Source organism: Lithobates pipiens, unplaced genomic scaffold, assembly GCF_037356315.1.
Source record: "Lithobates pipiens isolate NorthernLeopardFrog02 unplaced genomic scaffold, aLitPip1_a1.2 Scaffold_23, whole genome shotgun sequence".
Classification (NCBI taxonomy): Eukaryota; Metazoa; Chordata; class Amphibia; order Anura; family Ranidae; genus Lithobates; species Lithobates pipiens.
Genome location: NW_027507785.1, coordinates 193,375,050 through 193,400,981, shown reverse-complemented (window position 1 = coordinate 193,400,981; position 25,932 = coordinate 193,375,050). Strand labels below are relative to the sequence as shown.

At 44.7% G+C, this 25,932-nt stretch overlaps 1 protein-coding gene across 1 annotated transcript in view; it reads right to left on the bottom strand.

The window, feature by feature from the left end:
* Positions 1 to 23,155: 23,155 nt before the first annotated feature.
* Positions 23,156 to 25,932, bottom strand: part of PRPF38B (pre-mRNA processing factor 38B) — a 31,360-nt gene continuing 28,583 nt past the window's right edge. Inside the window, exon 6 of the mRNA XM_077452708.1 lies at positions 23,156 to 24,523. Coding sequence (XP_077308834.1) covers positions 23,761 to 24,523 — 763 coding nt within the window. The 3' untranslated portion in view covers positions 23,156 to 23,760. The remainder of the gene's footprint in view (positions 24,524 to 25,932) is intronic.

Genomic DNA, 25,932 nt, shown 5'->3' with positions numbered 1-25,932 from the left:
TAAAGTACCTCATCTGGCAGTGACCCATTTGTGCCTTAATGCCTGTATAGTGCACACAACACCACCCACCTTTCACAATGTTCATACCCCAACCTATCCCGCCCAAATATATATCAATTTAGTGCTCAGGTTTATAATACCTGAGTGATCCTTAATTCCCCCTTTACACATCTTTAATGCCCCTACTTTTTATACTGTAATGTGCCAACTTACTTCATTAAAAAAAAAAAAAAAAAGTATATGGATAAAAAATAAAAAATAAAATAAAAAAAAAAGCAAAAGAAAAGAAAGTGAGCCTGACCTAAACAAAAGGAGGCTTGCTATCTTATAGGAAACATTTGGAAAAGTTAATTGTGCCTAAGCAGTATCCTGAGGAAATAGGATTTTTAAGTCATACCTGTAAAATCCTTTTCTTTGAGTACATCATGTGACACAGTCAGGCTAATATTCATTACCTGCTGGGATGTCCCAGAGCAAAGCCTTGAGGGGAGGAAGACACTCCGCCAAACAATAGTCATCAGAACTTATATGGCAGCGCGCAGTACACTGCGGCCGAAAGCCGAATCCTTGGCTGCTCGAACATCAACTTGATAAAGTTTTGTGAACGTATGTATTGAAGACCAGGTGGCAGCCTTACAAATCTGAGCTAGATACATGATGGCGAAAATCCCAGGAGGTTCCAGCACCCCTGGTAGAATGAACCCTCAACCTAAAGGGAGGAGCTTTAAGTTTCAGACCGTAGGCCTGAATGACCAACTGACAGACACAATTGGCAATGGAAGCTTTGGATCTCGGATCTCCCCAGATCTAGGCAAAAACTTTGAGTGCCCGGACCATGTCCAAAGAATGCAGTTGCCTTTCTTTCACTGAACCAGGCTAAGATTTAAAAAAAAAAAAAGAAAGAAGAAGGGCGGCAAAATAATGTCCTGATTTAAATGAACGGCAGACACCCTTTTTGGCAAACATGACAGAACAGGTCTTAACACGACTGTCATGGTGAATATTCAAGTACAGTTCCCTGCATGACAGGGCCACCAACTCCGACCCCCTTCTAGCCAAGGTGATAGCCATCAGGAAGGCTAGCTTGCACGACAGCAAGTCTAACAAATTTCCTTAATAGGTTCAAATGGTTGTTTCTGTAACACAGATAGCACTGAGTTCAAGTTTCAAAGACACATAGGTGACCTAATGGAGGTGGGAGCAAGAGAGTTGCCCCTTGCATCAGGTTTGGATCAGTGAATGGGAGGCTAAAGGCTTTTGGAAGAAGAATACTGATAGGGCCAAAACAACCTCTGATTGTACTCAAAGCTAATTTGATTTCCACAGCTGACTGTAGAAAAAAAAATAATTCTCCCGATCATGCATTTCCGAGAATGCCTTTTTTTTGGCTTCACACCAAGCAATATGTCTTCCAGACCTTATGATAAATCTTCCTAGTGACATCTTTTCTAGCATTCACTAGAGTAGACACCATCGGCCCCAAGATGCCACAGTCCTTTAACACCCTGGCTTCAATAGCCATGCCATCAAATTTAGAGACTGTAAATTGGGGTGGAATATAGGACCTTGAGACAGTAGATCGGGGCAACGTGGAAGCGTCCATGGCATGTCTATTGTCAGTCTGACAATCTCTAGGTATCAGGGCCTTCTGGGCCAGGCTGGTGCCACCGGAATGACTGGAACCCCCTCTCTCCGAATCCTGTGTAACAAATGTGGAAGGAGAGGGCTCGGAGGGAAAGCATAAAACCAGAGAGTACTGGCTCCATGGAACTATCAGAGCATCTGCTCCAACTGCCAGAGGATCTTTTGTTCGAGACACTAACTGCTGTAGCTTGTTGTTGAACCTGGATGCCAGTAGGTCGACCTCTGGCCATCCCCAATGTCAGCAAATTTCTTGGAACACCGCTGGGTGTAGGGACCATACCCCCGGGCAGATCTGCTGCCGGCTGAAATAATCTGCCTTCCAGTTCTCTACTCCCAGGATATAGACTGCTAATAGAATTGCCACATGTCCCTCTGCCCAGGCTAGTATGTAGTTCACCTCCTTCAGAGCTGAACGACTCCTGGTACCGCCTTGGTGGTTTATATAGGCCACTGTCATGGAATTGTCGGACTAAACGCTAATGGGGCAAGTCCTGAAGCTCCACCATGCAGGACCGTAGGGCCAGACGTACTGCCCGTAAGTCTAGGACGTTGATGGACAGGGTCTGCTCTGTCCCTGACCCGACCATTTACGCTGAGCTGGGAGCCTGTCTAAGGTCGCTGCCCAGCCTGAGAGACTGGCATCTGTAGTCAGTACACTCCAAGCTACTGGGAGAAGGCATTTTCCCTTTGTAAGGTTCTGATCCTGAAACCACCAGTTTAGGCTTAAGCATGCCTGAGGAGATAAGCGCATTGGATAATCCAGGGCTTTTTTTCCTCTGTTCCAAGCCAACAAGATGTCTTGGTGTAAGGGCCTGGAATGGAACTGGGCATAGGGCACTGCCTCAAAGAAGGATTCCATCCTCCCTAAAAGAATCATACAGAGCCAAATGGAGGGTTTTCTGGTGCCCCTTATCCTTCAGAGCACAGATCCTTACAGATGGCAAGAACACTCTTACAAGGCTGACTTTTCAGTATTTATGATCCAGCCTAAGCTTTTCAAATACCTCACCGTGTATATTATGCTCTGTTCTAGAGCCTGTCCTGAGTGATCTTTGAGCAGGGAGGTTGTCCAGATACCAAAGCACCAGGATCCCTTGGGCCCTTAAAAAAAAAAAAAAAAAAACACACCTCAGTACTGGTGCTAGGACCTTTGTGAACACCCGGGGAGCTGTAGCAAGTCTGAAGGGTAGAGCCAAACTTAAAATGACATTCCTCTACGGCAAAATGTAGGAACCTCTGATGAGGATAAAAGATAGGTACGTGCAAGTCCTTTGCATCGGAGGCTAGAAAGTCTCCCCTTTGGCATGAGGTTACTACGGAGCGGACAGACTCCTTCCAAAAGGACTGTATCAATAGATAATTGTTCAGGGACCTTACGCCCGGATGGGCCTTGTGTCCCTATTTGGTTTCAGAACCGCAAGGTTTGAGTAAAACCCTGTGCCCCTTTCAAATAAACTACAAATCGCTCCTTGATGCACTAGATAATGTAGTGCCTGAAGCAATACTTTCTTTTGGAGGATCCAGCACGCTGGATCTTAGAAGGGGGAACCCCCCCACAAGTTCAGCTTGTAACTGCGAGATACAATTGAGGTGACCCACTCGTCCTGAATTGTTGTTTTCCAAATGTCTGCAAAGTGCAGCAGCCTTCGCCCCCCCACCAGGAGTAGGGGTGTGCTCTCAAAAAAGGAGGGCTTGGTGCTGGGTTTAGAAGAATTTTGGACCTAGGGCTTTTTCTGGCTCAGGCCTTGCAGGATTGTCCCTGACCCTAGCTCCCTGTTGGCGGCGGAACCACCCTGACGCAGAGACATTTGAGGAAGCAGTCCCTGGGTTTTAAAAATTAGGGAAGCCTGGTGCTTTTCTTCACAGGAAGTAGAGAAGTCTTCCCTCTGGAAATCTTTGGGATATACGTTTGTCCAAGTGATCACCGAATAAACATTCCCCCTGAAACGGGAAACCTGCCAGTAACTTTTTACAAGGAAGCTCAGCTGACTAGTTCTTAACCCATAAAAAAAAGTCTGCGCATACGTACAGACAAGAGAGCCAAATGAGCACCCTGCTGCATCGAATCCTTTAAAGCATCAACACAAGTGCGCAAGGAATATCGGTCTTACTTTCAGGCAGATCATCCTCCTGGTTAGGCCTATCAGACCGTTTGACTTGATCCTTTACAGACCAATTGCTGCAACAGCTGGCTGAAAAGGTAAACTGGCCAAAAAAAAAACAAAGCCTTAATAATAACTCCAATTTTTTGTCAACAGGGTCTTTCAAGCCCTGTGCATTATCTACCGGACAAGTACTTCTTTAAGGAAGAGACCGCTGCATCTATGGCTGGCATGCTCCATTTTTTTTAACAAACTTTTCATCTGTGGGATATAAAAAGGGAAAACCTCTAAAGCCTTATACACACGGTCGGAGAATCCGTCGGAATGTGTCCTATCGGATCGTGTCGTCGGATAATCCGACTGTGTGTGGTATGCATCGGACTGATTCCGTCCGAATATCCGTCGGACCCAATTTTCCAACATGTTGGAAATATTTCCCGACCAACTGGTTCGATCGGACATACTCCGATCATGTGTAGCGAATTTTGATCGGACCAAGTGCCACGCATGCTCAGATCAAATTCCTACATCAAAGCTATTGGTTACTAGCCTGAATGTAGTCCCATCGTAACGAAATTACGTCATCACGTTCTGAAAGATCGGATTTTTCGACAACTTAGTATGCAACAGTTTCGGACACAATCCGTCAGACTAAATCTGACGGACAAAATCCGACGGATTTGGTTGGCAGAATCTCCGACCGTGTGTACAGGGGCTTAGGAGGAACAAAAGTCCTGTCAGGATGTTCCCAATCAGCGTACACCACCTGTTCCAACAGGGGGTATAGAGGGAAAGTCTGTGTGACCTGAAGAAGCCTCAAAAATCCCAGAGGACCAGGGGGGCTCAGTCACCTCTGCAAGAGGCAACTTAAGGGCAGAACAAACCATTTCGGTCAGAGTCAGGCTCAAAAGCCTCTGCGACTGAGAGGCAGACATCAACTGGATATCTTCTTGTCCAGATTGCTCAGAAGCAGACTCATCTACCGAGCACTCCACTGAATCCTGAGCTTTAAACTCTTCCCCATCTTCAATCCATTCCTGCTCCAGACTAGGAGACTGCAGGGAGGGGGATCTGTCACGCTTTCTGCCACCCGGCGGGATGGATGCAATCATGTGCTCTAACATGGCTAGGGCTGAGGACAGTTCATCCTTAGTGATAAAGGGTGAAGTAGCAGTGTTGACTGTAGGCACAATACCAGATAGGCGCAGCAGCTCAGATTGCCCAGAAGCCTCTGGTCCTTCAGGGGATACGACTAGGTTCATCAGGAGCTAAAGACGACATTGGTGTGCACTTCCCTCTGCTGTTAGTCACACTCCTCTTTTTGGAAGACATTTAATAGCCACAAAGAGTACTTGTGTGTAGTATTAAAACACCTCAGAAGGCAGACCCTTTAATAGGGTGCACCAAGCTCCTATGCAACAATCCTGCTAAGCACCTTTAGCCTGCCAGGCAACACCTGGTTACTCTTGTGACCTGTAAGGAAAAATGAACTGCGAGTGTCTGTTCAGAGCTTGCTGTGTCCCACAGCTGCCTTCTGGAAGTACCACACGTTTGGCCTACACAGCTCAATGAAGCTGGGTGTGCATCAGAACGATCTGTGCGTGCGCACGCACGCATGTGCGTGGTCCCAGGGAACGGGCATGACTATTTGTGCACGATGCAACTCTTCGTGCACCCAGCTAATGGCTACAGCTCATGTGCGGCGAGTCCACGCACCCCGCGGCCGCCAATCTGCTGAGCCCAGCGGCGCTCTTGTGAACACACGTGCCTCATGGAGAACAAAGGCAAAATGCCACACCCACAGTTAGCCCAAAACTCCCCTGTATGGTCACCGCACACAGGTGTGCAGCACTTACCTAGCTTGACTGATTGTTACAATCACTGGGACACCCCACAATAAAATAAAGGGCTTTCACTTACTCAACCAGGCACAGGGCCACTTAGAAACGAAGGGACCAATCTTCACCCTTCAGGGTGGGTTCCTGACACTTGGACATTCAAGGACTGGGTACCCTTTCATGCTTGGGGTCCACTCCGTTGAACCTGAACAGCACCCTGCCAGAAATGCATTACCGCTGTAGTGTCTAGGATTTCCACTCCGCAGGGTCCAACGCCCGGAGGCCACATTACAGGCAAAACCTTGCAGAATCTCGAGTCTTCTTTGCGAGGCTTGGGTACTATTTATCTAAGCATAAAAGCCTGTGTCAAATGGATGCAATCGGTCAATCCCTTAATTAATTTTGGAACCATTTGTGGGACTAGAGACCTAAGCAAACTGCCATCTACCTTGCAGACACTGGTTAAAAAAAAAAAAAAAAAAAAAAAAAAAAAAAGTACTTCTTGTATCGGAGGGGTTATATAGGGGATCACTTCCTGTCTGAAGACCTTTTGTCTACCAGTGTCCATTCACCTAATGATGAAGTATAACCCAGCAGGTAATGAATATTGGCTTGACTGTGTCCCATGATATGCAAAAAAAGAAATGTACCTTTTTGCATGAAGCAGCGCACATTTTGGCATGAGGATGATGACACACTCCTGTGCCTACAGCCTCATAGCTGTGTTTTAGAGTGATTCTAAAGCAGCTCAGATGATTCCAAGAAAAAAAAAAAAAAAGCTAGATTCCCCCATCAATAGTGTTGATGGGGCAAAGGCCCCTGCCACACGATTGTGTTCTGCCAACTGGGGAGGGACCTTTCCAGCTGGCAGAACACAATTACTGCTAGCGGCTAAAAAAAAAAAAAAATCACGACAGGCTGGTTATTACCAAACACCCAAAAAACAAAGAGTTAATAATTAGGATTGGTTGAATTGGTTAAAAGGAAATGTCAGATCATTTACCCCTTATTGGTGGAAGATGGCCCCCTGATTTATACTCAACACCTAACCTGAGTCATAATAAAGCGGAGAACAGTGTATGAATCACCGTGTTGTGTCAATCATGGTGTCCCCCAACCATAGAGATACATTTGGGTGTGAAAGCTACAGAATCGGCCAATGATAATGAGATAATTAGAATAAGATAATTAGTCAGTACTAGTGGTTAAAGGTGAAGTTTCGCCTTTCACCTTCTCTTTAAACTGGCAAATGGCCATAGAAGCAATAGCTGGCTGCAGTGCAGGACCTTACAGGAGGGTTATAAACCTACCCCACACTCTATCCAAAGAGAAAAAGTATTTTTGGACAGCCAGGCAGAAAAGCCTCTAAGCGCTGCTATGAAATCATAGCCCACATTCTTCCAGAATATCCTCAAGGAAAGGAGGGTTCTGCTTCTGAACACTTTACATTGTCAAGAAGTATAGTGAACAGGTAGCATTGCTGGCTTACGGAAATCAAACGTTTAGAAAAGCGCAGTTTTCTAAAGAATTCAGATATAGTGGCGAGAGAAATCAGCTTTTGTCCAAGTTTGCATGGTTCATGCTTTAGCCAGATAGCAGGAGTGGTGTCATAATAGAATATTGCTCAGGGACCAGCTTTCACCATGTGTCGTGGTTAGAGTTTGCTGTAGGCCATCTGCAGATTGGCACATGCTAATTGGCACTTTTGTTCCAGCTCCCTTGCACCTGTGATCCACCATTGCTAAGTGAAGGAAACCCCAGAGGTGTATCCACTTATGAAATGCAGAAAAGATGGGGTTGTGCATATTTGGATATAGGAGCTGCTTTAACTCAGGTGCTGACCGTTTTCCTGTGAACAGCAGCCAGGCAACTTGCATTTTCAAGAGATATCAGCAATGAAAACCCCTATATCACTGGTGGTCAGCTTAAAAATTATAAGAGGACCTCAAGTGAGGCCACCACCACTTCCAGATGGCTGCACACTAACAGCACATTTGTGTCCATTGCTTCGTTATGTGGCCCATTCAAAAACAAATGGGCCACTCTGCACCTCAATGGCTAGAAATGTTGGTCTTGCTGCATTTTTTGTAGTATATATCAATGCACAGAATAAGTTGGGAGTACAAAAAGCCCAGCATTGGTTTCACTGGCAGCAATAACCCCATCATCGACATCAGTGGACCCAATAATAACTTATGTGAATGGATGAAATAACCCCCAGCATTGATGTCAGTAGATATAATAATAACTCCCAGCATAGGCGTCAATGGATGCAAAAATAACCCATACTATTAGTGTTGCAATAGCAACCCCCCAGCACCCGTGTTAGTACTATTAGCCCCCCGCCCCCGCATTGGTTGTGATGTTAACCGCACCTGCATTAGTTACCAGGGCAGTGAAAAGTAAGGGAGCATAATGAGACCAGTGTATCCAATATATTTTCTTACAACTTAATCATTTTATTATTTGATTGCCAATAGGGAGATGGTTGAGCGTCCTATCTTTTTTTTTTTATATAAACTACAAATTTACTTTTACCATCTAATGCCAAGAACATGCAATTGAAATTTCAGCTCCCCTTACTGCTTTTAACATAAAACTAGCTAAATTGTATTTTTTTTTTAAAACGATTGTCCTACATACAAACTCTGGTAGTACATTTGGTATTAATGCAATAAAAACAAGCCATCATAATGCATTATTACTACGATGGAGAGAGCCTTCAAGGAAAACAAAGAATCTGTACATCTAAAAAGGAGGCTGTAGCTCAGCCCTTACACTTTTCTCAAATGAGGGCTGGCGAGTGTGGGCTGCCCCAAGAAGCTGGCATGCAGGGTTGAATAGGAGCTGTTCTCCCAGTGACCGCGGAGGGGAAGTGAAAGGAGAGCAGGCATCGCTGAACCCAACAGCTTACATTTCAATTGCCATGTGTTCCCCGCACTTACCGTCACATACAGCCCCCACCTCCTGGCCCCCAATACTTTGATAGACAGAACACCCATCCTATCCCTGGAAGTGTGACTTATATCAAAGGCCCTGGGCCAGGAGGCGGGGCTGTATGTGATGGCAAGAGCACATGGCAATTGAAATGTAAGCTGTTACAGCAATGCCTCCGCTCTCTGCTTCCCTCTCTTCCCCTGCACTGGTAGCAGACATTGATGGGCACAGGCGAGGCAGCACTGATGAATTTGTTAATGTTTGTATAACTTAATTCAGCATAAAACATTTAAGTGTCATATTATGAAATAAATGTATGAGGGCGTGTTTAGAGGCAGAATGTGGGCATGGCGAGTAACCCTTGAGGCCTGGCTAGTAGTTTAGGACTTGAAATTTTGAGCCCTGCTGTAGCTGAAAGGGAAACTGGTGAAGAGCTCTATTGGGTGCTTAGGAACCAGACAGAAAGATGGTAGGCTATCAGCTCTGATACTTGCCTAGCAGAAACTATAGCAACAAGAAAAAAAAAACATCTTGCGAGTAGGTTCAGTAAAAGGAAAGATCCTGAACAGGCTCAAAAAGGAGACTTGAGGCAGTGACAACATCTCATGGTGGCACTGGAGAATCTATTTTTTTTTTTTTTTAAAGGGGAGCTAAATGAGCAACCCCCTGTACAAAAGGCAGGGACTGAAAAGCTGAAAGGTTAATGGAAAACAGCTATGCTGGAAAATATACTGCGGTCAGGGCCGGAACAGTATGCTGCAGCTGGGTCAGAATCAATTCAGATTTCTTCTAGGCCGCTTGACTTCTGGTGCCTCCTTGATGCTCCACAGCCACAGCCCCTAAAAGTTGAGCCGCACAGTGCTGAAGGGACAATCAATCTGCTCTGAGTGCCAGAGTTTCTGGGAAGTTTTGATAACTTACCTGACTACCCAACAATTCAGGGGGAGGCTGGCTCAGGCAAACAAAGTCCAGAGACTGGAGTCAGCTTGTCCCATGCAGACGTGATGTGGAGGTGAGTAGCCTGGAGCAGAATTGGGCATAAGCTTCTGCTTTGAGGCCATCATCTCTTCCAGTACTCTCATGCAAAAGCAAACTGAGGTGTGACTTCTGGATAGGAGTAACTTTGCTGGATTGCAGAGGGACCCATCTTTTCTGAGCAAAAAAATAAAAAAAGACCTGGGCTTGGTTCATGTCCAGCAGCAATCCTGAGTATTCCAGATGCCAAGCCTGGATCGAACACACACCTCTGAAGGGTGGAGATCCTCCCAAAGTTTTGAAGAGTCTGCCCTAGGGCTTAGGGCTGCAACTAAGGATTATTTTAATAATCGATTAGTTGGGCGATTATGGTTTTGATTAATAACCTTAAAAAAAATAATATAATATATATATATATATATATAGATAGATATAGATATATATAGATAGTTTATAAATTAGTAAATATGTAAAGTTTAAAAAAAAAAAAAGTAATTCATTCCTAAATATCTCTATAGGCAGGGGTAAATATAAATAACCAACTATATGGTTAGGGAGTAAACTCTTTAATCCACTGAGAATAACAGACAGAAGAGATACTATTAGAGGTTGAATCTGGGGAATATAATCAGACTCCGATCAATTTTTTTTTTATTTTTATATAAAAAAAAAAATAAGTTAGACTGTTTTGCAGATTTTCAAACAGAATTTAAGATTATATGCTGGCCATACACCAATGTGAAAATAAAAAAGTAATTTTAAGAACTTTCTAATCGTTAGTGTGGTCAAATCGATGTTTATATTCAACCACAGTGATGGGAAAATTTAGAAATGGAAAACTTCTTGGCCAAACATTTTCAGACAGTGGATGTGGTTTTCGTTCAGAAATTACATTAATTTTAAAATAAAATGTTAAAAGCAAGTGAAAATTTCAAACGTTCTTTCATTCTGCGAATGTACAAAGATTTTTTGCATGAATATTCTCATCTGAAAAATGACCTGTGTGGTCAGCATAAGGCTCGGTACAGACCTATGCAGGTTGCTTTTGATCAGTTTATGCAGTGTATATGGATTTTTGTGCACATGATTTTCCTGTGATTTGCGTTTGCTTTTTTTTTTTTTTGCCAATTTGATGGGCAGATCAAAAAAACAAAAAAAAAACCCACAAAAAAAAAAACAAACACAAAATTGTGGCAAAAACGCACTACATGCTTTTCTGCAGCTTCTCCATTAGGGGTGCAACGGATCAAAAAAAACCTCACAGATTGGATCGTTCCTCGGATCAAAGTCATGGATTGGATCATTTTTCGGATCAGCAAATAATTTAATTTGCAAAAACCTGTGAAAATTCCACCACCATATAGTCCCCACTGTAATATCCGCTGAGTATGGCAGGGTATCGGCAGAGTATTGCTGGGTACTGCAGGGTATGGAGGGATGGCTGCTTCCATCTCAAGATCTCTCCCCTCCACTGTACAGGTTAGTACAGAGAGGGGAGAGAGGAACCGGCGTCCGTCGGAACGATCAGTGTAAACAGCCTGGGCGTAGAAAGATGGCCACCGCTTCGGAGCTAGGCCGAAGCCGCGGCCTTTCCTAAGGCCGAAGCCGCAGCCTTTCCTAAGGCCGAAGCCGCAGCCTTTCCTAAGGCCGAAGCCGCAGCCTTTCCTAAGGCCGAAGCCGCAGCCTTTCCTAAGGCCGAAGCCGCAGCCTTTCCTAAGGCCGAAGCCGCAGCCTTTCCTAAGGCCGAAGCCGCAGCCTTTCCTAAGGCCGAAGCCGCAGCCTTTCCTAAGGCCGAGACCACGGTGCGCGGCATGTGCCAATCCGAGCGGGGGTGACCCGTTCGGATCATGGATCAGCGACGATCCGTTGCACCCCTAGTCTCCATTGAAGTATATTGAACCAAAAAAGCACCGTTTTGCATTGAAAAAGGTCCTTGACCCTTTCCAAATACACAGCTGAAAAAAAAAGCATAGATGTGAACGTTAAATTAACTGTAGTGCGTTTCTGCAAAAAGCACCAACAAACACATAGGTGGGAAATAGGCCTAACATTTAGTAACATAATGGAGTTAAAAAAAAAAAAAAAAAAAAAAAAAAAAGAAAAAGGAGCCCTTCATAGTACAAAACAGCACATAGTCGCTACTGTAAGGGGGTTCGTTTTTTTTTTTACTGTACAATAGTGAAAGTAATATTTACAGTAGCAATTATTTGCTCTTTGTACTACAGGGCTAGTTTTAGTTTTTTCAATCCCATTATGTTACTGGCCGATTAATAGATTATGAAAATAGTAGTCGATTAATTTCATAATCAATTAGTTGTCGATTAAATCGATAAGTTGTTTCGGCCCTAGTCTGCAGTCCATTGTATGCTGTCATTCAAGGCTTAAATGAGGCAATCCCTCAACATCAGGACATCCAGGTAGCCCACAACATGGACACAGAGCAAAACACAACAGAGGGCAGGTCTTTCGTGAAGATGTGAAATGACAGTCACAAACTGAAAAGGTCATCCACAAAAAAAAACAAAAAAACAAAACACAAAATCACTGGTGCAGGAAAAAAATAATAAAGGGGGGGGGGGGGGCAAGAGAATACGCATGTCGATGTTCTTTCAAAACATCTGCATATGAAACAAGACATTTAGACACTTCAGGTTTAGCTTTCAGAATGAAGAGGTTGCCGTAAAAACCCTGAAAAAAAAAAAGCAATTACTGAGGAGCAGTATTCAGATCCTCCAACCACTTCAAAAAAGGAAGGAGTATTGAAAAACATGAGCTGGGAAGGAGGAAGTGAGTGAACTCGAGCCTGTACCCGCTCTAGGAATAACATCCCTAACCCAGGGGCCTGAGAAAGCCAGCAGATGTCTCCCCACTTGAGGATAGTTTTCAGTTTGCTAGGCAAAAGCATACTCTTTCCACTGGTAACCTACTTGATAAAGGAGTCCATGTTTGCCAACGAAAAGTCACCCTGTGCAGAAGACCAGTATTTGAGCCAGAGAAATCAATGCTTCTGAAGGGACAGAAGGCATAATCTGTACATCGGTCACAGCAAAGCCTCAAGACCATTCGCACAATACTGTAGGGCATTTAGAAGATGTTCCAAGCACTGGAGGACAGAAGAGTCCATGTAAAAAGAACCAAGGTCCAGACCAGAGGGCTCTTACATTTAGCATATAAGCAACAGGCCGAATTGCAGGGCCTACCAGTACACGTGAATTATTTTTAATACTTATTTCTTGTCCGCTGCTTCCATAACCTTTCCTCACATACATGTAAAAATCTGCATTTTTTGCTAGAAAACTTTCATAGATCTCCCAAACATACATTGTCTGAAAGCAAAAGGCCCTGGAGAATAGTCATTGCTGCAAATTATTTTTTTTTTTTATGTCACAATATTTGTGCAGCTGTTTATCAAACACAAATCTTCAGGAAAAAAAAAAAAATACACTTTAATGAATTTAAAGTGGTTGTAAACCCTTACAAACCACTTTGACCTACAGGTAAGCCTAGATTAAGGCTTACCTGTAGGTCCAAGAAATATCTCCTAAACCTATACGGTTTAGGAGATATTTGGCTGAAGACAGGCACCGCTGTCTACGGCGCATGCGCCGTAGACAGCGACGCGCAGGCGCACTGAGCGCAGCATTTTCAACAATGGATCTGCTGCGCGTGTCGGCTCCTGTGCGCATGCGCGGGAGTGACGTCATCGCGGCTCCGCCGAATGACAGCGGCGGACCTGCGAGACGCCACCAGCAAGATGGATGCAGCGGACTACAGGGGACAGCGGCGACTTCGCTGGCTCCTGTGTCAGGTAAGTGACACATAATGGGCTACTATGCAATGCATAGTAGTACATTATGCTTTGCAGGGAATGAAAGAGGAAGTAAACTCATCAGGGTTTACTTCCTCTTTAAGGGCACATAAACGCAATATAATATCCAATTTTTTTTTGTAAAAGATGACGTCATGCTGAGTAAATCAATATCTTACCTGTCATGCTCTAAAATTGCACATACCAACGGAATGGAGACAAACTATGGTACATGAAATTATCTATAGGCAGCAATTTAAAAGCCTTAACAGGTTACCACTTTAAAGTTAAGGCCAGGAGCTACAATTACTGCTCTCACCCTGATGTTTGCAGTAATATCTCACATATGTGCAGGACCTACATCCGCAGTCAAATTTTTGGATCAACTTTATTGTTATCACAAAGGATGAACAATACTCCTCGTAATAGCATAGGCAGTGACTGGTAACTCTTTATGGAGAGATCTAGGGTCCATTAGAACCCCTTCGACCCCCTGTAAAAGTGACCGGACCCTGTATAGCCCAGTCTCTCTCAACTCCCATCCTCAAGACGCCCAAACAGGTCATGTTTTCAGGCTTTCCATTATTTTGTACAGGCGATATGATCAGTTTCACTGACTTAGTAATTACCACAGCCATTTCATCTGAGGGAAATCCTGAAAACATGACTTGCTGGGGCACCTTGAGGACTGGAGTTGAGAAACACGGGTATAGCCGCTCAAAATCACTTACGACAGAGAATCACTGGCAGAACATTTTGATCACCTCTTCCCATCCAGGATGTATATGCGCATACAACAGACGAGAAGCAGTTAAAGACCAGAACTATCAAGGGACTTGTTAAGGCAGACACTGGGATCCACAGAAGGAACTGCCTTTTTCATGATTCATAATATTGCTGAGAAAATGGTTTCAGAGGTAGAACAACCTTTTCAAGATATGACCAGTCACCATATAAAGTCTCCTCAATGACAAAGAAAATGTTTTGGGCAGCTTAGGAGCGTTCTTGGATCCCATATTGTTATCTTGGGTTGTACAGATTGTGTTGGAGGCTCCAGTTTTAAACAGAAGCGCACCTCTTCCACCAGCACAGATTTGGGGTGTCTGAATTTATCATAAGAGAACAGCCAAAGTAACCTCTCATATAGAATTTTGAGACAAAATAAAAGCTGACCCTCATTCTCTCCATCCTGTAGACAAATAGGAGCCAGACCAAAGAGAGAAGGGTGCCGCTTACAGCTCCTATGGTCCAATGCTTTCCAGAGGGCAGTGATGTTCCTAATAAAATCTGCCACATAAGTGGAAAAGTCCTACCTGCTCAAACATGGAGGGAAAGGATAGAAGGGAATCAGAATTATAGGTACCTCAACTGACCTAAATAGGGTCCCTTGTGAGGAAGGAAAACTTCCCTCAGCCCCATTGGCAGAAGATATGCACAAATGCACTTTAACCCCAATCCTTCTCCCACTTCAAATCCTCCATAATAGTAGATATATAGATTTATGGAGGTAGATATCTATCACACAATCTCGATTCAACCCCGCCCGCCCCCCCCCCCCACAATCTTACTCCAGCATTTTCTCAATTAACAAGTGCAGAGCCATTCTCAGCTCAGAGCGGTCAAAAAAAATAAAGGCATCCAGCAAAGTTGATCACCACATTGTTTAGAGCCAAGATTTAAAAAAAAATATAAAATTGTATCGTGCGATTCATTAGATCACAGGGGTGAACTTCTGCAAATAAGGGCAGTATAACCACTTAAAGACTAAGCCTTTTTCTGATATTTGTTGCTTATAAGTTAAAATCTATTTTTGCTAGAAAACAATTGGATTTTTTTGTACTCGCCATAAAAGCCTTTTCTCTGTAATTCACCGACCGACACAGCTCCTCTCTGTAACAAATGGGTTGTTAGCCTTATCACTAGGAGAATACGAGGCATAGTTGTAACACAACACTCAGAACTTAGTTCTGCCCAGGGGCTACAACCCTCCAGTCTGCCAGACAGACCTCAGTATGTCAACAAGCAGTATAACGTAAATATAAAAAAAGGAGGGGCGGGTGCTGTGTCAGTCGTTGAATTACAGAAAAACTGATTTTATGGGGAGTACAAAAAAATCCTATTTTCTTATATTCACCGACCGACACAGCTCCTCTCTAACAAATGGGACATCCCCAAGCAGTGCCAAACGAGGGGTGGGAAAACAGCATAGAAAACTTCATCCACCATGGCAAGTGGGAACTAGTGAAACTTTTCCACGCACTGTTTTTTTGTGGGTTAAAAAAAAAAAAAAAAAAAAAAAAACCCCACCACAAAAACCAGGGTACCCTCAACAGGAGTGACTACCCATAACCGCACAAAAAACTGCGGAATGTAATGCAACAGCACATTAACTTAACAGTACTATGTTTTTATCCAAAACCAGGAGAAAAAAAAAAAAAAAAAAAAAAAAAAAGGAAATATATATTGCATATTCAATTGCAACTATACGGCCGCCTGCAAAACTTTGCGGCCAAAACAGGCATCAGCCGATGCACTGATGTCTACATTGTAGAACTTGGTAAACGTGTGGACAGATGACCAGGTCGCCGTTTTACACACCTGAGCGACCGACGCTTGGTGTCGGAAGGCCCAAGATGTTCCGATTGCCCTTGTGGAGTGAGCCGTGACCGTAAAGAGGGGCACCTGCCCCTTCAAGGCGTAGGCTTGTACTACAATCTGTCTGATCCACCTGGAAATGGTGGCCGACGAGACCGCCATGCCTTTCTTTAGACCAGCCACCAAAACAAACAGCGAGTATGACTTCCGAAAAGGAGCTGTGGCAGACAAATACACCTTCAGGGCCCGAACCACGTCGAGCGTGAAAGGCCACCTCCTTAGGTCCTTTGGGTGCTTCGGCTTAGGACACAGAGATGGCAATACAATGTCCTCATTGATATGAAAAGTCGAGACCACTTTCGGTTGAAAAGACGGTTGAGGACACAACACCACCTTATCCTTGTGGATAACCAGATAGGGCGACTTGCAGGACAAGGCCGCCAGTTCCAAAACCCTCCTGGCCGATGTGATGGCCACCAGAAAGACCACTTTCTGGGAAAGAGTCAGAGGAAATCTCCCTGATATTTTCAAATGGTTTTTGAAGCGCCAACAACACCAGGTTTCAAATCCCATGGGGGTAAAGGTGGACACACCGGAGGGACTAAATGTCATACCCCCTAAACGAAGGTATTCACTAAGGAGTACGATGCCAGGGGTCGTTGGGGGGGGGGGGGAAGACACAGCCAAGGCTGAAATTTGCCCTTTGATCATGCCTAATGCCAATCTCTGGTCTACTCCTTGCTGGAGAAACAGCAGGATCCTGGATATGGAAAAGGAGCGTGGATGCCATCCTTTCTCCTCACACATGGAGATGTAGGCCTTCCAGGTACTATGGTATATCTTCCGAGAAGATTTCCGTGCTCTCAACATAGTTGGGATCACGAGTCCGACAGACCCCGGTTTCTCAACACCTGGCTCTCAATAGCCATGCAGTTAAAGGCAGCGATGGTAAAGCAGGATGGAGAATCGGACCTTGAGGCAGAAGGCCTCCTCGCAACGGCAGTCGCCAGGGAGCGTCTGTCACCAGACGCACCAGGTCTGCTTACCAAGGACACCAAGGCCAATCTGAGGCAACCAGTATTACTGGGATCCCCTCTGCGAAGCAGATGTGGTAACAATTTCAGTGGAGGAAAGGCGTAGATCAGCCGGTACTGATCCCACGGAGCCACCAGCTCGTCTGACACCTCGGTCCACGGATCTCTTGTCCTGGACACGAATCTTGGCACCTTCCGATTGATACGGGAGGCCAGCATATCCATGTCTGGTGTGCCCCACCTCAGGCACAGAAACCTGAATATCTCTGGATGCAATACCCATTCTCCTAGGTCCAGCATCTGTCGACTAAAATAGTCCGCCTGCCAGTTCTCCACTCCCGAGATGTAAATGGCCGACAGGGCCGGTACGTGTCGCTCTGTCCACCGAAGTAGGCGAGCGACCTCACGTGCAGCGGCTGAGCTTCTTGTTCCCCCTTGGTGATTGACATATGCCACGGCCGTGGCATTGTCTGACTGGATCCTGATCCGATGCCCTTGCAGTCTCATTGATCATGTGGAGAGGCACAGCCTGATCGCTCTCATTTCGAGCAGATTGATCAGCAACTTGGATTCTTCCGTCTACCAGAGGCCCTGAGCCAACTGAACCCCCATCACTCCACCCCAGCTGGATAGACTGGCGTCCGTTGTAATTACCGTCCACTTCAGAGGAAGGAACGATTTTCCAGACTGAATCACCGGGGACCTCAACCACCAGATCAGGGAGTCTCTGACTGACTCACCTGGATCTGTCGATCCAGGGACAACTGAGATTTGACCCATTTTGTCAGAATCTCCTTCTGCGGGACTTTGGTGTGGAACTGGGCATAAGGCACTGCCTCGAAGGAGGCTACCATGAGTCCAAGTACTCGCATGCAAAAGCGGAGCGACGACCACTTGCGGTTCATCAGAAGTTTTACTGCGGATCTCAGAGTCTGCAGCTTGTCTGAAGGAAGAAACACGCTCGCATCCCTGGAGTTCAGCAGCAAGCGCTTGGTACTCCAGACGCTGGGTTGGCACAAGCACCGACTTCTTTAGGTTCAACAGCCACCCAAATTCTTGCAGGGTCTGCATGGTGATCGCCACATCCACCTCTAACTCTGAGGCGGAAGATGCCCTCAGGAGATAGTCTAGGTATTTCACGATCGCGATCCCACGTTGCCGTAGCAATGCCAAAACTGGAGCCAATACCTTGGTAAAGACCCTGGGGGCTGAAGCCAGTGAGCTTCCCCGATTGCAAACCGCAGAAACTTTTGATGCCGGAGGCAAATGGGTATGTGCAGGTACACATCCTTGATATCTAAGAACGCCAGGGAGTCCCTTTGATGAAGTGCAGCGACTACTGAGCGGACTGATTCCATTCCACACCTCTGCACTTTTACAAAGTGATTGAGGGCCTTTAGGTCCAAGATCAGACCTACCCCTTCCCTCTTGGGGACCACAAACAGATTTGAGTAGAATCCCTGGAAGCGCTCCAAATCCAGAAACCGGTACAAGCACCCCGCAATTCAGCAACTCCCTTACCGCCCCCAAGAGGGCATCCCGGCGAGCCGGGGATACGGGTATGCTGGAGGCTCTCCTCAAAAGGAGAACGCACCACCATGTATTTGGGGACCGAAAAGGTCCGTTGCGGGCGACCCCATTCCTTGTAAATGAACCTGTCAAAATAAGTCAGATACGGGAACACTTTAGGTGAACGTGCTGGCTTGCGGGAACCCAAAAGGGACCGGTACATCAGCAGAAGGATCCGCTGGCTCCTGAATCTTCAGGGTTTCATGCACAGCTGTGATAAGTGCTCCAACAAGCGTTTTTTCGAACCCGGACTCATCCTTGCTGTCCAAACGGTCCTGGTCAGCGTCGTCTGACCAGACAGAGCAGAGTTCGCCTCAGCAGGACCCGAGTCTGCGCCAGAGCTATCCCCAGAGGACAGGGGGGGGGGGGGGCGCCTTTTAGCACCTTTCTTCCCACACCATGCCTCCATCTTGGCAACGAACGAATTGAGGACCGCCGTCAGGGTGTCCATGGGCACTGCGCAGTCCGCAGGTGACCTGGTTGCAATTGCCTGGATTTCGGGGGAAGAAACACTAGTTTCTGAAGCTATGCTGACCCTACCCTGCCTGCCACCCGAAGGGGACTTAGGACAGTGACAGTCCCGTCCTCCTGGCTGCCGCTGAGGGGGCTCTTTCCCCCCAGACTCACCACCCTGAGGTGTTCTGCATTATTCACAAGTAGTGCCTGTAGACCCTAAGTTCTCCCAAGTGCAGAGGAAACACTATGGGTGGCAGCCGCCGGAATGATAGCTAAACATTCTAAAAACCGTGCTCATGCTTCAATAAAATGGCCACCCAGCTTCCAGTATACAGACAGGAAACACAGGGAAAATGGCTTTGAGAACACCCAAGCCATGCTGTTGCTAGAAAACACTGAAAAAACGTGTTGAGGCTTCCAGAAAATGGCTGCCAGTGTCCTGAATAGGAGATCACTTGGAAAATGGCCGCTGAAGCCCAGGTGGGCATACTGAAATGCCCACACCTAAAATGACCGCCAGCAGATCCATGAGGTAAGAAAGAAAGCAATGTGACAAACACAGCGCCGCACCCGACCCTCACAGGCACCTTCTGGGAGCTTAACCTAGAGAACCCAGGACACCTCTAGCCAGCCAGCCCCCCCATCACAGGTGAGAGCCCACATACACCGCTCAGCAGCCACATGCAGCCTCCCCCCAGGAGGGGGGGGGGGATTGGGACAGGGAGAGAAGAGAGGGAGGTGAGGGACCCCCGAATCGACCTCTCAGGGAATGCCCAGCTGCTCAGCCCCGCCAAGGAAGGGAGAGCTGTACTTACCAGTCCTGAAGAGCTGGGTGACATTCCATTGCAGAACTACTGATTGATCAGTACAGGGTAGCTGCTGGCCTCGGCATACTGTGGCGCAGACATCAGTAGCCCGGTCATATGTACGCCCCGGAGCATAAAAGCTCACCGACCATCTCTGGAGCTGAGGTTTCGCTGTGGCCTGCACACGCTCGATGGCCGGACTAGGGAGACTACAAGGATAAGGGTATCCAGCCTGTCACCCAGCCAGCTGTTGATAGCTGATCACAGGATCATTCATCTTGCGCAAAAAGCCAAGCTTCTGCATGCATAAAAAAAAAAAAAAAAAAAAAAAAGCAGGGGCCGTTGGGCCCGCAGGGTTCCTATGTCTTTCTCCTTCACTAGGCAAAATAAAACAGGTCTTTCTGGCAGATGGGAGGGTTGTAGCCCAAGGGATTGCCCCCTGGGCGGAACGAAGTTCTGAGTGTTGTGTTACAACTATGCCTAGTATTCTCCTAGTGATAAGGCTAACAACCCATTTGTTACAGAGAGGAGCAGTGTCGGTCAGTGAACATAAGAGAAATTACTTCTAACACCCAAACACATACATGTCAGAGAATCGTGATTTTTATTCTAGCCAAAAAAAAAAAAAAATAAAAACTTGCGATTCTCTTTTTATCCAGAACCGTGCAGCTCTACATAATAGGGAGACAAACCCAGAAAGGTACTCACCAAAAAAAGAGAGAAGGGGCCAACAGCCATCAGCTGATAATCCCTTAGGCCACAGGTGTCAAACTGGCAGCCCACCAGCTGTTGCAGAACTACAAGTCCCATGAGGCATTGCAAGGCTGACAGTTACAAGGATGACTCCCACAGGCAGAGGCATGATGGGGCTTGTAGTTCCACAACAGCTGGAGGGTCACCAGTTTGACATCACTGCCTTAAGCTATAATGAAAGCATATTCCAACACAAGCAAGCAGAACAAGGGATTCTCCCCCACTGAGACATCATATTCTGACAGTAGGGACTCTGTCGATATACACTGGTCAGTGGCTGTAACCCACTGTCAGCAGCCGGTGATTGCGAAACATTTTCCAACATTTATGTTGGACAGTTGATTAGATAGTCTGACAGTGTGTCTTCCATCTTAGATGGGGTCTGGGTACTTTCTTCTGAGCTTTTCTACACTGGGAAAGGGAAAAGCCTAGCATTTGTATCAAGAGATGAGAATTAGCATGGAAATTACTTTGGAGTTGTCACTCCTGAAATACAGTAGGTGTGATCTATAAAGAAATGAGGAAAAACGTTTACATTTTAACCCAGGGGTGTCTAAGTTTATGACCTTCCTAGGCCACATTGGAGAAGGAGGAGAAATTGTCCTGGGCCACACATAAGATACACTAACAAAGCCTGGTACACACAGGGGGTCAAATGATGAGACAAAAAAAAAAAAAAACTGTCAGCTCCGTTTGGAGCCGCAATACTAACGATATTACATTCGTACAGTGATCTCCCCGGCTGAGCTGTTGTGTTCTGACAGGGGGATGGCCTCTACCAGAACACCCTGATCAGCGTGCTTAGCCATTGGCTAAGCATGCTGATCGGGAGTTGGTCAGCTGCTGTTTTTTGCCAAATGGCCGGCTTCTGTCGGACCAGCTATCATACAGATGGGACGAATGTCGCCCGGCATTCGGCCTGTGTGTACGGGGCTTAAAGCGGAAGTAAGCTTCCTTTACTGATTCTTTTCCTATAGGTAAGCCTATACTAAGGCATACCTAAAAGGTAGTATATACATCTCCTAAACATGCACAGTTTAGGAGATATTTACTTTACATGCAGCAAGTGACATCACTGACACATGCACTCTGAAGAAAGGGCCACCCATGACATTTCTTCAGGGCCTTGTGCTGTGAACGGCATGTGCGGTAGTGATCTCATCGCAGCTCCGGCTGATCCGAGCCGGAGCCCACAAACCCAGAGGCAAGACGGGTGAAGATTGGAGCCCCTGCAGTGCTGACATTGCAGGGCTGGAACAGCTTAGTTTTAAAAGGTACGTTTTACATAATGTGCTACAGTACATCGCTATATAATAAGGTATGTTTCACATAATGTGCTACTATAGTAGCACATTATAACTTTACCTTGGCAGGGAGGGGGGAAAAAACAAAACAAAAAAAAAAAAAAAAAACCCCAAAACATCCAGCGGTATACAACCACTTAAAGGATAGCCGATGGCCATAAAAAGTAGTGTAGATCACAAGTTAACGATCACCGATATAGATAGATAATGTACCTGAGTAATAAAACTTTTTTTATACGTTTTTTTATTATAAAAGTAAAAGATGGGAACATAAACTAATGTGATATTTGATGGATGTAGTAGCAATTCTCAATGAGTATTCAAGGTGCTCAGATATTTTGGTTCTAATTTTTCCCTTGATGTGCTTCATCCTTGAAAATAGTTGCTTCCAAATATAGGTGCTGTCGAAAACTGATGACATGAATAAGGCGTGATTGTGAAGAATGGGATTTTTCTCTTTGGGAAGATAAAACTTATAAAGTCCAGCAGACAGTTGAGACTGTCAAATTTTTCTTCAGCCCCATGTGTAAACGCATTTTTATAAAAAGTTAACACCCCCCCCCCCCACCACCCCTTATAAAAAAAAAAAACATTAGGTTTATGATTTTGTGTAGGGCCACATTCATAGCCGTCGTGGGCCGCAGGTTGAACATCCCCGTTTTAAGCACTTTTCACTAGCAGACAAAGATAACATGTAATAAAACGTAGAAATGAACAGGCCAATGCATATACATTACATACAAAATGTTAAACCCTTAAGGTATGTTGCTTTAAAGTGAATCCAACCCAAAACAATGAAAATTAAAAAGCGGAATTCCAGGCAAAATGACTACCATCTTAAATAGTACACCCCACCGCCCTCATTTTTGGAGAACTAAATAATAATAAACTATATATATTATATCTGCATATCCCAGAAGATGAGACCATTCAAAAAGAAAGATTTGCACATGCGCAGTAGCAAACTGGCTGTGATGCCTAAAGGCTTCACTGCCATTTCCCTTACTAGCAATGCCACGGACAGATCCACCTTGGGGCGCCAACATCGCAGGCTTCCTGGACAGGCAAGTGTCCTTATATTAAAAGGCAGCAGCTACAGTATTTGTAGCTGCTGACTTAATTTTGTTCTTGTGTCTAGGGCTACTTTTATATAAAGAAATAAAATATATATATTATTGCTCTGACATCTTTGTAAATCAAGATGTATTCACATAGACCTAAAATTTGAAAGCAGAACTAAACATGTATGTAAACACATTGAGAGAAGGAGAAACAAAAAAAAAAAAACAAAAAAAAAACACAGATAAAAATAAAAAATAAAAACACACATTAGCTCAAAGTGTAATCTTTTTTTTTAAAAACTGTTTACAACTGGACAACACAAAATTCAATTGTCATGTCTGCATTCGTTTCAGTTTTAGAAAAAAAAAAAAAAAATAGATTAGATAACCATCCTATCAAAACGTCTGCTAAGCCATGCACGCAGCATCGGGTGGATAGTCACAACCTCACGAGCGTTAGAACAAGAAAAGTGACCAAAATGAATGCCTCAGTCATACAGAACCTGCAGGTCCATTACATCAGAGGAACTAAAACATCAGGGCATTGTCAGGAACAGGTTGTACAATTTGGGAACACTGACCCAATAAAAAATAAAAATAAAACGAACAGTAGCTGCATGAGCGCAGAGAATCAGCACATGTAGGGAAGGAAAAAAGTTCTGTCCAAAGTACTTCGATTCCCAAGAAGGCACTTCCCTACATAAACAAGGACTTGTTACATAACAAAATGAGGGAAAAAAAAAAAAAATTATGAGTGCTAAAAAACAGGTTAGGGAAGAAAAAAAAAAAAAAAAAAAGGGGCTAGGGAAGAGCACGAAAATTAAACAAATGGAAAAAAAGGGGAAGGAAGGATTCAATGTGATCCATTCAGTAAAATGTCACTGAGTCTCATCTTTGCCTCTCTGTTTTTCATCAAACTCAGAACAATTACGGTCATGATCTTTACTTTCATGCTCGCGCTTATGACTTCGGTCCTTACTTTTGCTTCGTTTACGTGGTCTCTCCCTGCTTGTGCTGCGCTCCCTCTTTCTGGATTTTTCCACACTGTCTGTCTGATCTCGACTACTGCTCCTGCTATGCTTGTTTGATTTCTCTTTGTGTCGGTTTGACTTTTCTTTGCTCCGGCTTCTCCCACATGCATTTTTGCTAGGGCTCTTGCTCTTTCGTTGCTTCCTCTCTTTGCTTCTGCTCCTACTATGCCTCCTCTCCTTACGAGAATCTCTATCTTCTCTGTGTCGCTTGTCTTCCCTGTCTTTTCTCTCCTCACTCCTCTTGCTTTCCTTTGAACGATCTTGTGTTTTATCAGAATCCTTGTCCCTGCCATTACCCTTTTTATCAGAGTCCCGTTTTCGATTCCTGTCATTCTCCTTTTCCCGCTCTCGTTCACGCCGGTCTGTCTTGCGGTCTCTGCTTCGACTCCTTGTTCTATGTCTGTCTTTGCTTTTACTTCTCCTACGGTCTATACCACGCTCATGACTTCGTGAACGGCGTTTGTCTTTTGACTCTCGTTCCAATTTTTGACGTTCCTTTTCTCGCTCTAGTTCCCTGTCAAAACTTGTTGTTCCATGGTGGTCTCTGTGATGACTTCTGCTTCGTGATCGCCTTGGAGATCTCCGAGGGCTCGAAGATCTTTTAGGAGACCTGAAAAGAGACTCAAAGTGATTAAAACAGACAAAGGTCTATGAGCTCAGGGAGGGCAGGGATTAAAACATATGGTTAAGAAATTAACACGAAATAGTTAACACAGTATTGTTGCAAGAAGTAGAATACAGGGAGACCCAATCACTAAAATCTTATATTCACATTCATTTCAAAAGTAATTAAATTTTTTTTTTTATATATACACACACACACATATATATATATATATATACATATACACACACACACTTTTTTATGACAGGGATTTTAGCCTTCACCTATGCTAATAATAATAAAAAAAAAAAAAAAAAAAAAAAAAAAAAAAAAAAAATCTGTGTTCGTTCTCTTTTTTGTGCAGTGAAACTGTTGTTACCAGGGTGGCAAGCGAGTGAAAACTCTTCTTAACCACTTGCTTACTGGGCACTTAAACACCCCTCCTGCCCAGACCAATTTTCAGCTTTCGGTGCTCTCACACTGAATGACAATTAGTCATGTAACACTACCCAAATAAATTTTTTGTCCTTTTTTTATTTCCCCCCCACAAATAGAGCTTTATTTTGGTGGTATTTGATCACCTCTGGTGTTTTTATTTTTTGCGCTATAGATGAAGAGACCGAAAATTTTGAAAAAAAACAGGCATATTTCTTTGTTTCTGTGACAAAATTATGCAAATTATTAATTTTTCTTCATAAATTTTGGCCACAATTTATACTGCTAGATAGCTTTGGTAAAAATAACCAAAATTTGTGGATATCATTTGGTCTTTGTGAAAGTTAGAGAGTCTACAAGCTGTGGTGCGAAACATACAAAATTCATCACATCTTATATACTGGTGGTCTATCTCACTTCTTGTGACCTGAACAAGCCAGGAAAGTACAAATAACCCCCAAATTACCCCTTTTGGAAAGTAGACATTCCAAGGTATTTAGTAAGAGGCAGGGTGAGCTTTTTGATGATGTAATTTTTTCCCACAATTCTTTGCAAAATTAAGATTTTTTTATTTTTTGTAATTTTTTCCCCACAAAATTGTCATTGTAATAGGTTATTTATCTCACATGGCATGTGTATACCACAAATGACACCCCCAAAAAATTCTGCTACTCCTCCTCAGTACTACGATACCACATGTGTGGGACTTTTCCACAGCCTGGCCACATAGAGGCCCAACATGCAGGGAGCACTGCCACGTGTTCTAGGAGCATAAATTACACATCTAACTTGTTGACTACCTATTACACTTTTGAAGGCCTTGGAGGCACCAGGACAATGATACGTGGCATCGAGGGCACATGGCACTAACAGGGGGCACGTGGCACTAACAGGGGGCACGTGGCACTAACAGGGGGCACGTGGCACTAACAGGGGGCACGTGGCACTAACAGGGGGCACGTGGCACTAACAGGGGGCAC